A 15,714-nucleotide genomic window follows, 5' to 3' on the forward strand; every position below is an offset into this window, starting at 1 on the left:
TTCACTATGTATCTGGACCCATGTTCCCTACTCTTCAGGTGCTCACACATTTGGAGGGATCCTTCCTTCTTTAGACAACTCTTTTAGCTTTAATATTATGCATAAAATAAATATTTCCAGAGGCTACCAATGTGTACTCAGAACAGATGAACCCAACTCATAATGGAAAATTTGATCTCAGATAGAATGGAGATGAAATTGAATTAAAGCTCAGTGTCTTGTACCAAAATGTTCATAGCAGCCCTATTTACAATAGCCCGGAGATGGAAACAACCTAAGTGTCCATCATCAGATGAATGGATAAAGAAGATGTGGCACATATATACAATGGAATATTACTCAGCCATAAAAAGAAATGAAATTGAGCTATTTGTAATGAGGTGGATGGACCTAGAGTCTGTCATACAGAGTGAAGTAAGTCAGAAAGAGAAAGACAAATACTGTATGCTGACACATATATATGGAATTTAAGGAAAAAAATGTCATGAAGAACATAGGGGTAAGACAGGAATAAAGACACAGACCTACTAGAGAATGGACTTGAGGATATGGGGAGGGGGAAGGGTAATTTGTGACAAAGTGAAAGAGCGGCATGGACATATATACACTACCAAACGTAAGGTAGATAGCTAGTGGGAAGCAGCCGCATAGCACAGGGAGATCAGCTCGGTGCTTTGTGACCGCCTGGAGGGGTGGGATAGGGAGGGTGGAAGGGAGACGCAAAAGGGAGGGGATATGGGAACATATGTATATGTATAACTGATTAAATTTGTTATAAAAAAAAAAAAAAAAGCTCAGTGTCTCCACATAACAAATTTGATAAGGGTGTCCACACATTATGGCCTCCAAATGCATGGTGAAGTCCTAACATGATTTAGAAGTGGTTTAACCTATATGCGGCTACATTGGTCCCTATATTTTTGTTGTTGTTATTGTTGTTTTTCTATTGACTTTTTTTTTAACATCTTTATTGGAGTATAATTGCTTTACAATGGTGTGTCAGTTTCTGCTCTATAACAAAGTGAATCAGCTATACATATATATACGTCCCCATATCTACTCCCTCTTGCATATCTGTCCCTCCCACCTTCCCTATCACACCCCTCTAGGTGGTCACAAAGCACCAAGCTGATCTCTCTGTGCAGCTTCCCACCAGCCATCCATCATATGCTTGGTAGTGCACATATATCCATGCAACTCTCCCACTCTTTCCCAACTTACCCCTCCCCCTCCCCGTATCCTCAAGTCCATCCTCTAGTAGGTCTGCATCTTTATTCTATTCTGGCCCCTAGGTTCTTCTGACCATTTTTCTTCATTTTCTTTTTAGATTCCATATATATGTGTTAGCATATGGTATTTGTTTCTCTCTTTCTGACTTACTTCACTCTGTATGACAGTCTCCAGGTCCATCCACCTCACTACAAATAACTCAGTTTCGTTCCTTTTTAAGGATGAGTAATATTCCATTGTATATATGTGCCACATCTTCTTTATCCATTCATCTGTTGATGGACACTTATGTTGCTTCCATGTCCTGGCTATTGTAAATAGAGCTGTAGTGAACATTTTGGACATGAATCTTTTTGAATTCTGGTTTTCTCAGGGTATATGCCCAGTAGTGGGATTGCTGGGTCGTATGGTAGTTCTATTTTTCGTTTTTTAAAGAATCTCCATACTGTTCTCCATAGTGGCTGTATCAATTTACTTTCCCAGGAACAGTGCAAGAGGGTTGCCTTTTCTCCACACCCACTCCAGCATTTATTGTTTGTAGATTTTTTGATGATGGCCATTCTGACCGGTGTGAGATGATATCGCATTGTAATTTTGATTTTCATTTCTCTAATGATTAATGATGTTGAGCGTTCTTTCATGTGTTTGTTGGCAATCTGTATATCTTCTTTGGAGAAATGTCTATTTAGGTCTTCTGCCCATTTTTGGATTGGGTTGTTTGTTTTTTTTGATATTGAGCTGCATACGTTACTTGTATGTTTTGGTGATTAATCCTCTGTCAGTTGCTTCATTTGCAAATAATTTCTCCCATTCTGAGAGTTGTCTTTTCGTCTTGTTTACGGTTTCCTTTGCTGTGCAAAAGCTTTTAACTTTCATTAGGTCCCATTTGTATATTTTTGTTTTTATTTCCATTTCTCTAGGAGATGGGTCAAAAAGGATCTTGCTATGATTTATGTCATAAAGTGTTCTGCCTATGTTTTCCTCTATGAGTTTGATAGTGTCTGGCCTTACATTTAGGTCTTTAATCCATTTTGAGTTTATTTTTGTGTATGGTGTTAGGGAGTGTTCGAATTTCATTCTTTTACATGTAGCTGTTCAGTTTTCCCAGCACCACTTACTGAAGAGACTGTCTTTTCTCCACTGTATATTCTTGCCTCCTTTATCAAAGATAAGGTGACCATATGTGCGTGGGTTTATCTCTGGGCTTTCTATCCTGTTCCATTGATCTCTGTTTCTGTCTTTGTGCCAGTATCATACTGTCTTGATTGCTGTGGCTTTGTAATATAATCTGAAGTCAGGGAGCCTGATTCCTCCAGCCCTGTTTTTCTTTCTCAGGATTACTTTGGCTATTCAGGGTCTTTTGTGTTTCCATACACACTGTGAAATTTTTTGTTCTAGTTCTGTGAAAAATGCCATTTGATAGGGATTGCATTGAATCTGTAGATTGCTTTGGGTAATAGAGTTATTTCACAATGCTGATTCTTCCAATCCAAGAACATGGTCTATCTCTCCATCTATTTGTATCACCTTTAATTTCTTTCATCAGTGTCTTATAATTTTCTGCATATAGGTCTTTTGTCTTCTTAGGTAGGTTTATTCCTAGATATTTTATTCTTTTTGTTGCAATGGTAAAGAAGAGTGTTTTCCTAATTTCAATTTCAGATTTTTCATCATTAGTGTATATGAATGCAACAGATTTCTGTGCATTAATTTTGTATCCTGCTACTATATCAAATTCATTGATTAGCTCTAGTAGTTTTCTGGTAGCACCTTCAGGATTCTGTATGTATAGTAACATGTCATCTGCAAACAGTGACAGCTTTACTTCTTCTTTTCCAAATTGGATTCCTTTTATTTCATTTTCTTCTCTGATTGCTGTGGCTAAAACTTCCAAAACAATGTTGAATAATAGTCGTGAGAGTGTGCAACCTTGTCTTATTCCTGATCTTAGTGGAAATAATTTTGGTTTTTCACCATTGAGGACAATGTTGGCTGTGGGTTTGTCATATATGGCCTTTATTATGTTGAGGAAAGTTCCCTCTATGCCTACTTTCTGGCGGGTTTTCATTATAAGTTGGTGTTGAATTTTGTCGAAAGCTTTCTCTACATCTATTTAGATGAGCATATGGTTTTTCTACTTCAATTTTTTAGTATGGTGTATCATGTTGATTTTTTTTTCAATTTTAATAATTTATTTTACTTAACCCAGTATATCCAAAATATTATTTCAACATGTAATCAGTATGAAACTTATTAATGAGGCACATTCCTTTTGGGTTGTTTTTGCACTACGTCTTTTTTTTTTTTCAAAATAATGCTTTATTTTATTGTTTATTCTCCATGATGTCCAAAACAATTATTGTTAGATGTCCCTACCACTTTTTTTTTCTTTTTTTTTTTAATTAGTTTCTGCTTTATAACAAAGTGAATCAGTCATACATATACATATGTTCCCACATCCCTTCCCTCATGCATCTCCCTCTCTCCCACCCTCCCCAACCCACCCCTCCAGGCGGTCACAAAGCACCAAGCTGATCTCCCTGTGCTCTGCGGCTGCTTCCCACTATCTATCTACCTTACGTTTGGTAGTGTATATATGTCCATGCCTCTCTTTCGCTTTGTCACAGCTTACCCTTCCCATTCCCCATATCCTCAAGTCCATTCTCAAGTAGGTCTGTGTCTTTATTCCCGTTTTACCCCTAGGTTCATGACATTTTTTTTTTGAAATTCCATATATATGTGTTGGCATACGGTATTTGTCTTTCTCTTTCTGACTTACTTCACTCTGTATGACAGACTCTAGGTCTATCCACCTCATTACAAATAGCTCAGTTTCGTTTCTTTTTATGGCTGAGTAATATTCCATTGTATATATGTGCCACATCTTCTTTATCCATTCATCCGATGATGGACACTTAGGTTGTTTCCAGCTCCGGGCTATTGTGAATAGAGCTGCAATGAACATTTTGGTACATGTCTCTTTTTGAATTATGGTTTTCTCAGGGTATATGCCTAGTAGTGGGATTGCTGGGTCATATGGTAGTTCTATTTTTAGTTTTTTAAGGAACCTCCATACTGTTCTCCATAGTGGCTGTACCAATTCACATTCCCACCAGCAGTGCAAGAGTGTTCCCTTTTCTCCACACCCTCTCCAGCATTTATTGTTTCTAGATTTCTTGATGATGGCCATTCTGACTGGTCTCAGATGATATCTCATTGTAGTTTTGATGTGCATTTCTCTAATGATTAATGATGTTGAGCATTCTTTCCTGTGTTTGTTGGCAGTCTGTATATCTTCTTTGGAGAAATGCCTATTTAAGTCTTCTGCCCATTTTTGGATTGGGTTGTTTGTTTTTTTGATATTGAGCTGCATGAGCTGTTTATAAGTTTTGGAGATTAATCCTTTGTCAGTTGCTTCATTTGCAAATATTTTCTCCCATTCTGAGGGTTGTCTTTTGGTCTTGTTTATGGTTTCCTTTGCTGTGCAAAAGCTTTGAAGTTTCATTAGGTCCCATTTGTTTATCTTTGTTTTTATTTCCATTTCTCTAGGAGGTGGGTCTAAAAGGATTTTGCTGTGATTTATGTCATAGAGTGTTCTGCCTATGTTTTCCTCTAAGACTTTGATAGTTTCTGGCCTTACATTTAGGTCTTTAATCCATTTTGAGCTTATTTTTGTGTATGGTGTTAGGGAATGATCTAATCTCAAACTTATACATGTCCCTGTCCAGTTTTCCCAGCACCACTTATTGAAGAGGCTGTCCTTTCTCCACTGTATATTCCTGCCTCCTTTATCAAAGATAAGTTGGCCATATGTGCGTGGGTTTATCTCTGGGCTTTCTATCCGGATCCACTGATCTATCTTTCTGTTTTTATGCCAGTACCACACTGTCTTAATTACTGTAGCTTTGTAGTATAGTCTGAAGTCAGGGAGCCTGATTCCTCCAGCTCCGTTTTTTGTTCTCAAGATTGCTTTGGCTATTCGGGGTCTTTTGTTTTTCCAAACAAATTTTGAAAATTTTTTTCTAGTTCTGTGAGAAATGCCATTGCTAATTTGATAGGGATTGCATTGAATCTGTAGATTGCTTTGGGTAGTAGAGTCATTTTCACAATATTGATTCTTCCAATCCAGGAGCATGGTATATCTCTCCATCTATTTGTATCATCTTTAATTTCTTTCATCAGTGTCTTATAATTTTCTGCATACAGGTCTTTTGTCTCCTTAGGTAGGTTTATTCCTAGATATTTTATTCTTTTTGTTGCAATGGTAAATGGGAGTGTTTTCTTGATTAAATTTTCAGATTTTTCATCATTAGTGTACAGGAATGCCAGAGATTTCTGTACATTAATTTTGTATCCTGCTACTTTACCAAATTCATTGATTAGCTCTAGTAGTTTTTCGGAAGCATCTTTAGGATTCTCTATATATAGTATCATGTCATCTGCAAACAGTGACAGCTTTACTTCTTCTTTTCCAATTTGGATTCCTTTTATTTCCTTTTCTTCTCTGATTGCTGTGGCTAAAACTTCCAAAACTAGGTTGAATAAGAGTGGTGAGAGTGGGCAGCCTTGTCTTTTTCCTGATCTTAGTGGAAATGGTTTCAGTTTTTCACCATTGAGGACAATGTTGGCTGTGGGTTTGTCATATATGGCCTTTATTATGTTGAGGAAAGTTCCCTCTATGCCTACATTCTGCAGGGTTTTTATCATAAATGGGCGTTGAATTTTGTCAAAAGATTTCTCTGCATCTATCGAGATGATCATATGGTTTTTCTCCTTCAACTTGTTAATATGGTGTATCACATTATTGATTTGCGTATATTGAAGAATCCTTGCATTCCTGGAATAAACCCCACTTGATCATGGTGTATGATCCTTTTAATGTGCTGTTGGATTCTGTTTGCTAGTATTTTGTTGAGGATTTTTGCATCTATGTTCATCAGTGATATTGGCCTGTAGTTTTCTTTCTTTGTGACATCGTTGCCTGGTTTTGGTATCAAGGTGATGGTGGCCTCGTAGAATGAGTTTGGGAGAGTTCCTTCCTCTGATATTGTTTGGAAGAGTTTGAGAAGGATAGGTGTTAGCTCTTCTCTAAATGTTTGATAGAATTCGCCTGTGAAGCCATCTGGTCCTGGGCTTTTGTTTCATGGAAGATTTTTAATCACAGTTTCAATTTCAGTGCTTGTGATTGGTCTATTCATATTTTCTATTTCTTCCTGAGTCAGTCTTGGCAGTTTGTGCATTTCTAAGAATTTGTCCATTTCTTCCAGGTTGTCCAATTTATTGGCATAGAGTTGCTTATAGTAATCTCTCATGATCTTTTGTATTTCTGCAGTGTCAGTTGTTACTTCTCCTTTTTCATTTCTAATTCTACTGATTTGAGTCTTCTCCCTTCGTTTCTTGATGAGTCTGGCTAATGGTTTGTCAATTTTGTTTATCTTCTCAAAGAACCAGCCCCTACTTTGGTTGATCTTTGCTATCGTTTCCTTCATTTCTTTTTCATTTATTTCTGATCTGATCTTTATGATTTCTTTCCTTCTGCTAACTTTGGGGCTTTTTTGTTCTTCTTTCTCTAATTGCTTTAGGTGCAGGGTCAGGTTGTTTACTCGAAATGTTTCCTGTTTCTTAAGGTGGGATTGTATTGCTATAAACTTCCCCCTTAGAACTGCTTTTGCTGCGTCCCATAGGTTTTGGGTCGTCGTGTCTCCATTGTCATTTGTTTCTAGGTATTTTTTAATTTCCTCTTTGATATCTTCAGTGATCACTTCGTTATTGAGTAGTGTATTGTTTAGCCTCCATGTGTTTGTATTTTTTACAGATCTTTTCCTGTAATTGATGTCTAGTCTCATAGCATTGTGGTCGGAAAAGATACTTGATACAATTTCAATTTTCTTAAATTTACCAAGGCTTGATTTGTGACCCAAAATGTGATCTATCCTGGAGAATGTTCCATGAGCACTTGAGAAAAATGTGTATTCTGTTGTTTTTGGATGGAATGTCCTATAAATATCAATTAAGTCCATCTTGTTTAATGTATCATTTAAAGCTTGTGTTTCCTTATTTATTTTCATTTTGGATGATCTGTCCATTGGTGAAAGTGGGGTGTTAAAGTCCCCTACTATGATTGTGTTACTGTCGATTTCCCCTTTTATGGCTGTTAGTATTTGCCTTATGTATTGAGGTGCTCCTATGTTGGGTGCATAAATATTTACAATTGTTATATCTTCTTCTTGGATCGATCCCTTTATCGTTATGTAGTGTCCTTCTTTGTCTCTTCTAATAGTCTTTATTTTAAAGTCTATTTTGTCTGATATAAGAATTGCTACTCCAGCTTTCTTTTGATTTCCATTTGCATGGAATATCTTTTTCCATCCCCTTACATTCAATCTGTATGTGTCTCTAGGTCTGAAGTGGGTCTCTTGTAGACAGCATATATATGGGTCTTGTTTTTGTATCCATTCAGCCACTCTGTGTCTTTTGGTGGGAGCATTTAGTCCATTTACATTTAAGGTAATTATTGATATGTATGTTCCTATTCCCATTTCCTTAATTGCTTTGGGTTCGTTATTGTAGGTATATTCCTTCTGTTGTGTTTCTTGCCTAGAGAAGTTCCTTTAGCATTTGTTGTAAAGCTGGTTTGGTGGTGCTGAACTCTCTCAGCTTTTGCTTGTCTGTAAACGTTTTAATTTCTCCATCAAATCTGAATGAGATCCTTGCTGGGTAGAGTAATCTTGGTTGCAGGTTTCTCTCCTTCACCACTTTAATTTTGTCCTGCCACTCCCTTCTGGCTTGTAGAGTTTCTTCTGAGAGATCAGCTGTTAACCTGATGGGGATTCCCTTGTGTGTTATTTGTTGTTTTTCCCTTGCCGCTTTTAATATGATTTCTTTGTGTTTAATTTTTGACAGTTTGATTAATATGTGTCTTGGCGTATTTCTCCTTGGATTTATTCTGTATGGGACTCTCTGTGCCTCCTGGACTTGATTAACTATTTCCTTTCCCATATTAGGGAAGTTTTCAACTATAATCTCTTCAAATATTTTCTCAGTCCCATTCTTTTTCTCTTCTTCTTCTGGAACCCCTATAATTCGAATGTTGGTGCGTTTAATGTTGTCCCAGAGGTCTCTGAGACTGTCCTCAATTCTTTTCATTCTTTTTTCTTTATTTTTCTCTGCATCAGTTATTTCCACTATTTTATCTTCCACCTCACTTATCCGTTCTTCTGCCTCAGTTATTCTGCTATTGATCACATCTAGAGTATTTTTCATTTCATTTATTGTGTTTTTAATCGATGCTTGATTCATCTTTAGTTCTTCTAGGTCCTTGTTAACTGTTTCTTGCATTTTGTCTATTTCCAAGATTATGGATCTTGGAAATAGAATCTTGGATCATCTTTACTATCATTATTCTGAATTCTTTTTCAGGTAGACTACCTATTACCTCTTCATTTGTTAGGTCTGGTAGGTTTTTATCTTGCTCATTCACCTGCTGTGTGTTTTTCTGTCTTCTCATTTTGCTTATGTTACTGTGTTTGGGGTCTCCTTTTTGCAGGCTGCAGATTCGTAGTTCCCGTTGTTTTTGGTGTCTGTCCCCAGTGGCTAAGGTTGTTTCAGTAGGTTGTGTAGGCTTCCTGGTGGGGGGGACTAATGCCTGTGTTCTGGTGGTTGAGGCTCGATCTTGTCTTTCTGGTGGACAGGTCCACGTCTGGTGGTGTGTTTTGGCGTGCCTATGGCCTTATTATGTTTTTAGGTAGCCTCTCTGATAATGGGTGGGGTTGTGTTCCTGCCTTGCTAGTTCCTTAGCATAGGGTGACCAGCACTGTAGCTTGCTGGTCGTTGACTGAAGCTGGGTGCTGGTGTTCAGATGGAGATCTCTGGGAGATTTTCGCTGTTTGATATTATGTGGAGCTGGGAGGTCTCTTGTGGACCCGTGTCCTGAAGTTGGCTCTCCCACTTCAGAGGCACAGCACTGACTCCTGGCTGCAGCACCAAGAGCCTTTCATCCACCCGGCTCAGAATAACAGGGAGAAAAAGTAGAAAGAAAGAATTAGTAGAAGAAAGAAAGAGAGAGGGAAAGAAAGGAAGAAGGGAAGAAAGGAAGGAAGGAAGAAAGAAAGAAAGGAGGGAGGGAGGGAGGAAGGATGGAAAGAAAGAAGGAAAGAAAGGAGGGAGGGAGGGAGGGAGGGAGGAAAGCAAAAGGAAGAATGAATGGAAGAAGGGAGGGAGGGAGGGGGGAGGAAGGAAAGAAAGAAAGAAAGACAGGAGGGAGCGAGGGAGGAAGGAAAGAAAAAGAAAGTGCAAAGAAGAAGGGTGGGAGGGAGGGAGGGACAAAAGAAAAAGAAAGAAGGAAAGGAGGAGCGGAGGCAGGGAGGGAGGAAGGGAAGGGAGGAAAAAAAGAAAGAGCAGGTAAAGTAAAATAGAATAAAGTATGAAATATAGTAGCGTTATTAAAATTAAAAAGTAATTATTGAAAAAAAACACGGACCGATAGGACCCTGGGACATATGGTGGAAGCAAAGCTATACAGAGAGAATCTTACACAGAAGATTACACATACACATTCACAAAAAGAGAGCAGGGGGAAAAATCAAAAATCTTGCTCTCCAAGTCCACCTCCTCAATTTGGGATAATTCGTTGTAAAAAGAGGAAAAAGGGGGTAAAGTCTTAAATCTTGTCCTCAAAGTCCACTTCCTCAATTTGGGATGATTCGCTGTCCATTCATGCACTCCACAGACGCAGGGCACATCAAATGGACCGTGGAGCTTTAATCCGCTGCCTCCGAGGCTGCACAGAGAGATTTCCCTGTCTCTGCTCTCACAACTCCCGGGTCTCAGCCTTGGACCTGGCCCCGCCTCTGCGCGTAGGTCGCCGGAGGGCGTCCGTTCTTCGCTCAGACAGGACGGGTTTAAAGGAGCCGCTGATTCGGGGGGCTCTGGCTCACTCAGGCAGAGGGAAGGGAGGGGCGCGCAGTGTGGGGCGGGCCTGCGGCGGCAGAGTCCGGCGTGACGTTGCAGCAGCCCGTGGCGCTCCGTGCGCTTTCCCGGGAAAGCCGTCCCTGGGTCCCGGGACCCCGGCAGTGGCGGGGTGCACAGGCCCCCCGGAAGGCGGGGCGGACAGTGACCCGCGCTCGCACACAGGCCCCGCGGCGGCGGCGGCGGCAGCGGCGGCGGCGGCCCCAGCATCCCACGCCCGTCTCCGAGGTCCGCACCTTACCCCCGGCTCGCGCCTGTCTCCGGCGCTTCCCCAAGCAGCCCTCTTAATGCCCTCTCCTCGCGCACCAGGAAACAAAAGGGAAAAAAGTCTCTTGCCTCTTTGGTAGCTCCAGACCCTTTCCCCGGACTCCCTCCGGGCTAGCCGTGGTGCACTAACCCCTTCAGGCTCTCTTCCTGCCGCCAGCCCCAGTCCTCTCCCTGCGCTCCGACTCAAAGCCGATACCCGAGCCTCAGCTCCCAGCCCCGCCCGCCCCGGCGGCCAAGCAGACAAGCCTCTCGGGCTGGTGTGTGCCTGAGGGCACCGAGCCTCTGTGCCGGAATCTCTCCGCTTTGCCCTCCTCACCCCTGTTGCTGTGCTCTCCTCCGCTACTCCGAAGCTTTCCCCCTCCGCCACCTGCAGTCTCCGCCCGCGAAGGGGCTTGTAGTGTGTAGAAACCTTCCCTCCTTCACGGCTCCCTCCCACTGGTGCAGGTCCCGTCCCTATCCTATTGTCTCTGTTTATTCTTTTTTTCTTTTGACCTACCCAGGTATGTGGGGAGTTTCTTGCCTTTTGGGGGGTCTGAGGTCTTCTGTCAGCGTTCAGTAGGTGTTCTGTAGGAGTTGTTCCACGTGTAGATGAATTTCTGATGTATCTGTGGGGAGGAAGGTGATCTCCGCGTCTTACTCTTCCGCCATCTTCCTCCGGGTCCTGCACCTATCATGTTGATTGATTTGCATATACTGAAGAATGCTTGCATTCCTGGGATAAACCCCACTTGATCATAGTGTATGATCCTTGTAATGTGCTGTTGGATTCTGTTTGCTACTATTTTGTTGAGGATTTTTGTATCTATGTTCATCAGTGATATTGGCCTGTAGTTTTCTTTCTTTTTGATATCTTTGTCTGGTTTTGGTATCAGAGTGATGGTGACCTCGTAGAATGAGTTTGGGAGTGTTCCTCCCTCTGCTATATTTTGGAAGAGTTTGAGAAAAACATTTCTAAATGTTTGATAGAATTGGCCTGTGAAGCCACCTGGTCCTGGGCTTTTTTTGTTTGTTTGTTTGTTTGTTTTTTTTGCGGTATGTGGGCCTCTCACTGTTGTGGCCTCTCCCGTTGCGGAGCACAGGCTCCGGACACGCAGGCTCAATGGCCATGGCCCATGGGCCAAGCCACTCCGCGGCATGTGGGATCCTCCCAGACCGGGGCACGAACCCGTGTCCCCTGCATCGGCAGGCAGACTCTCAACCACTGCGCCACCAGGGAAGCCCCCCTGGGCTTTTGTTTGTTGGAAGATTTTTAATCACAGTTTCAATTTCAGTGCTTGTAATTGGTATGTTTAGGTTTTCTATTTCTCCTTGGTTCAGTCTCGGAAGGTTGTGTATTTCTAAGAATTTGTCGATTTCTTCCAGGCTGTCCATTTTATTGGCATAGAGTTGCTTGTAGTAATCTCTCATGATCCTTTGTATTTCTGCAGTGTCAGTTGTTACTTCTCCTTTTTCATTTCTAATTCTATTGATTTGAGTGTTCTTCCTTTTTTCTTGATGACTCTGGCTAATGGTTTATCAATTTTGTTTATCTTCTCAAAGAACCAGCTTTTCATTTTATTGATCTTTGCTATCATTTCCATCATTTCCTTTTCATTTATTTCTGATCTGATCTTTATGGTTTCTTTCCTTCTGCGAACTCTGGAGTATTTTTGTTCTTCTTTCTCTAATGGCTTTAGGTGTAAAGTTACATTGTTTATTTGAGTTGTTTCTTGTTTCTTAAGGTAGGATTGTATTGCTGTAAACTTCCCTCTTAGAACTGCTTTTGCTGCATCCCATAGGTTTTGGGTCATTGTGTTTTAATTTTCATTTCTTTCTAGGTATTTTTTGATTTCCTCTTTGATTTCTTCAGTCATCTCTTGGTTATTTAAGCATATTGTTTAGCCTCCGTGTTCTTGTATTTTTTACAGATTTTTTCCTATAATTGATATCTAGTCTCATCGCATTGCAGTCGTAAAACATACTTGATACAATTTCAATTTTGTTAAATTTACCAAAGCTTGATTTGTAACCCAAGATATGATCTATCCTGGAGAATGTTCCATGGGCACTTGAGACGAATGTGTATTCTGTTGTTTTTGGATCAATGTCCTATAAATATCAATTAAGTCCATCTTGTTTAATGTATCATTTAAAGCTTATGTTTCCTTATTTATTTACATTTTGGATGATCTGTCCATTGGTGAAAGTGGGGTGTTAATGTTCCCTACAATGATTGTGTTACTGTCAATTTCCCCTTTTATGGCTGTTAGTATTTGCCTTATGTATTGAGGTGCTCCTATGTTGGGTGCATAAATATTTACAATTGCTATATCTTTTTGGATTGATCCCTTGATCATTATGTAGTGTCCTTCTTTGTCTCTTGTACTAGTCTTTGTTTTAAAGTCTATTTTGTGTGATATGAGAATTGCTACTCCAGCTTTCTTTTGATTTCCATTTGCATGGAATATCTTTTTCCATCCCCTCACTTTCAGTCTGTATGTATCCCTAGGTCTGAAATGGGTCTCTTGTAGACAGCATATGTACGGGTCTTGTTTTTGTATCCACTCAGCCAGTCTATGTGTTTTGGTTGGAGCATTTAATCCAGTTACATTCAAGGTAGTTATTGATATGTATGTTCCCATTACCATTTTCTTAATTTTGGGGGGTTTGTTATTATAGGTCTTTTCCTTCTCTTGTGTTTCCCACCTATAGAAGTTCCTTTAGCATTTGTTGTAAAGCTGCTTTGGTGGTGCTGAATTCTCTTACTTTTGCTTGTCTGTAAATGTTTTAATTTCTCCATCAAATCTGAATGAGATCCTTGCTGGGTAGAGTAATCTTGGTTGCAGGTTTTTCTCCTTCATCACTTTAAATATGTCCTGCCAGTCCCTTCTAGCTTGCAGAGTTTCTGCTGAAAGATCAGCTGTTAACCTTATGGGGATTCCCTTATGTGTTACTTGTTGTTTTTCCCTTGCTGCTTTTAATATGTGTTCTTTGTATTTAATTTTTGATAGTTTGATTAATATGTTTCTTTGTGTGTTTCTCCTTGGATTTATCCTGTATGAGACTCTTTGTGCTTCTTGGACTTGGTTAACTATTTCCTTTCTCATATTAGGGAAGTTTTCAACTATAATCTCTTCAAATATGTTCTCAGTCCCTTTGTTTTTCTCTTCTTCTTCTGGGACCCCTATATTTCGAATGTTGGTGTGTTTAATGTTGTCCCAGTGGTCTCTGAGACTGTCCTCAATTCTTTTCATTCTTTTTTCTTTATTCTGTTTTGCAGTAGTTATTTCCACTATTCTATCTTCCAGGTCACTTTCCCGTTCTTCTGCCTCAGTTATTCTGCTCTTGATCCCTTCTAGAAAATTTTTAATTTCATTTATTGTGTTGTTCATCACTGTTTGTTTGCTCTTTAGTTCTTCTGGGTCCTTGTTAAAGGTTTCTTGTATATTCTCTATTCTATTTCCAAGATTTTGGATCACCTTTGCTATCATTATTCTGAATTCTTTTTCAGGTAGACTGCCTATTTCCTCTTCATTTGTTAAGTCTGGTGGGTTTTTGCCTTGCTCCTTCATCTACTGTGTGTTTCTCTGTCTTCTCATTTTGCTTAACCTAATGTTTTTTGGATTTCCTTTTCGCAGGCTTCAGGTTCGTAGTTTCCATTGTTTTTGGTGTCTGTTCCCAGTGGCTCAAGTTCGTTCAGTGGGTTGTGTAGGCTTCCTCGTGGAGGGGACTAGTGCCTGTGTTCTGGTGAATGATGCTGGTTCTTGTCTTTCTACTGGGCAAGTCCACGTGTGGTAGTGTGTTTTGGGGTGTCTCTGGCCTTATTATAATTTTAGGCAGTCTCTGTGTTAATGGAGGGGTTGTGTTCCTGTCTTGCTAGTTTTTTGGCATAGGGTGTCCAGCACTGTAACTTGCTGGTCATTGAGTGGAGCTGGGTCTTGGCATTGAGATGGAGATCTCTGGGAGATTTTTGCCATTTGATATTACATGGAGCTGGTAGGTTTCTTGTGGGCCAGTGTCCTGAACTTGGCTCTTCCACCTCAGTGGCACAGCCCTGACACCTGGCTAGAGCCCAAGGAGCCTGTCCTCCACATGGCTCTCATGCCACCTTAGTCTTGATGCTCCCACCCCTGCTCCTCAGGCCTCTGTCCTCACTTCTTTTCCACCAGTTTCTGTTCCAAGGTTTTGAGAGTTGGTATTCAATATTGGGAAGTGATCTTTTATGAAAAAGGGTTTTAGGTTATTATCTCTTCACTTTTGTCAAAGTCTTTGTCAGGAATTCTCTGTTCTTGAGATTTAAATGTTTAGTTCCTTATTCTCTCTCTCTCAAAGCCCAAGGACAGTCTTTTTTGAAACACTGGAATTAGAACATTTATTTGATAACCTGGTAATCATTGGTCTGGAAGGGATGTAGAGACCAGTTTATTCCCCGCCCCTTATTGGTGTGATTCAAAACAGTGAAGAAATATTGGCCTGCTCCTCCTTTTTTGTCACTTCCCAAAGAAGAAAATGTATATAATTATATGGACATGCCATTCAGTGCTGTGTGACCTTTGAAGGAAAAGCTCTTCCTAATTGCTCCTCCAAAACCTCTTCCCTTAGCTTTCCCCCCATATCTCATGTTCTCATGCTCAGCACAGATGAGATCTAGTTATCTTCTGTGGTCTGTTCTAGGGAGTTCCCTGTACACCTGGAGATGCTGTGCCATCTTTACTGTGTTGTGGGAAACTCCATGCCAAATGTCAGTCTTTGTTGATTTTTGGATCAAACGTGAGCTAAATTGTTCATGAATTCCTGGGCTTAGTTGTCCAACTGCCACTGCACCTGATGTGTCCTTTTTCCTTTAGGTGATTGCTGAGGAATTATCTGGCAATGATGACTACGTTGAACTTGCCTTCAACGCACGGAAACTGGATGACAAGGTAAAGTGTTTGGCATCAGCTTTATTGAAGGTAGTAATAAAACTAGCACACAAAGCTTAATAAGGTTCTCCCTCACAGCTATTTTTTCCCTTTCAACTCATATTATTAAACACATCAAAGATTTCAGAGAGGTCTGCAAAGTTAGGCTTCCCCCAAATTAAGAAGCAGTTAGGCGTGGAGGAAGAGCCGGAAGGGTGGGGAAGGCACGAGGTGAAGGGGAAACGCTTTTGAAGGGGTTTTCTGGAGAAGATAGGAAAGGAGCCGGAGGAAGATGGCGGAAGAGTAAGACGCGGAGATCACCTTCCTCCCCACAGATACATCAGAAATTCATCTACACGTGGAACAACTC

General features: G+C 40.5%; 1 protein-coding gene across 1 annotated transcript in view; it reads left to right on the top strand.

Moving 5' to 3' along the window:
- CPNE4 (copine 4) overlaps window positions 1–15,714 on the top strand; it is a gene marked incomplete at its 3' end in the record, with an annotated part of 615,561 nt that overhangs the window by 428,703 nt on the left and 171,144 nt on the right. The window contains exon 5 of the mRNA XM_079705040.1: window positions 15,291–15,365. Within this exon, the coding sequence (XP_079561166.1) occupies window positions 15,291–15,365 (75 nt within the window). The remainder of the gene's footprint in view (window positions 1–15,290; window positions 15,366–15,714) is intronic.

This window comes from Hyperoodon ampullatus (assembly GCF_949752795.1).
Source record: "Hyperoodon ampullatus genome assembly, chromosome: 5".
In the NCBI taxonomy this organism is placed as follows: Eukaryota; Metazoa; Chordata; class Mammalia; order Artiodactyla; family Ziphiidae; genus Hyperoodon; species Hyperoodon ampullatus.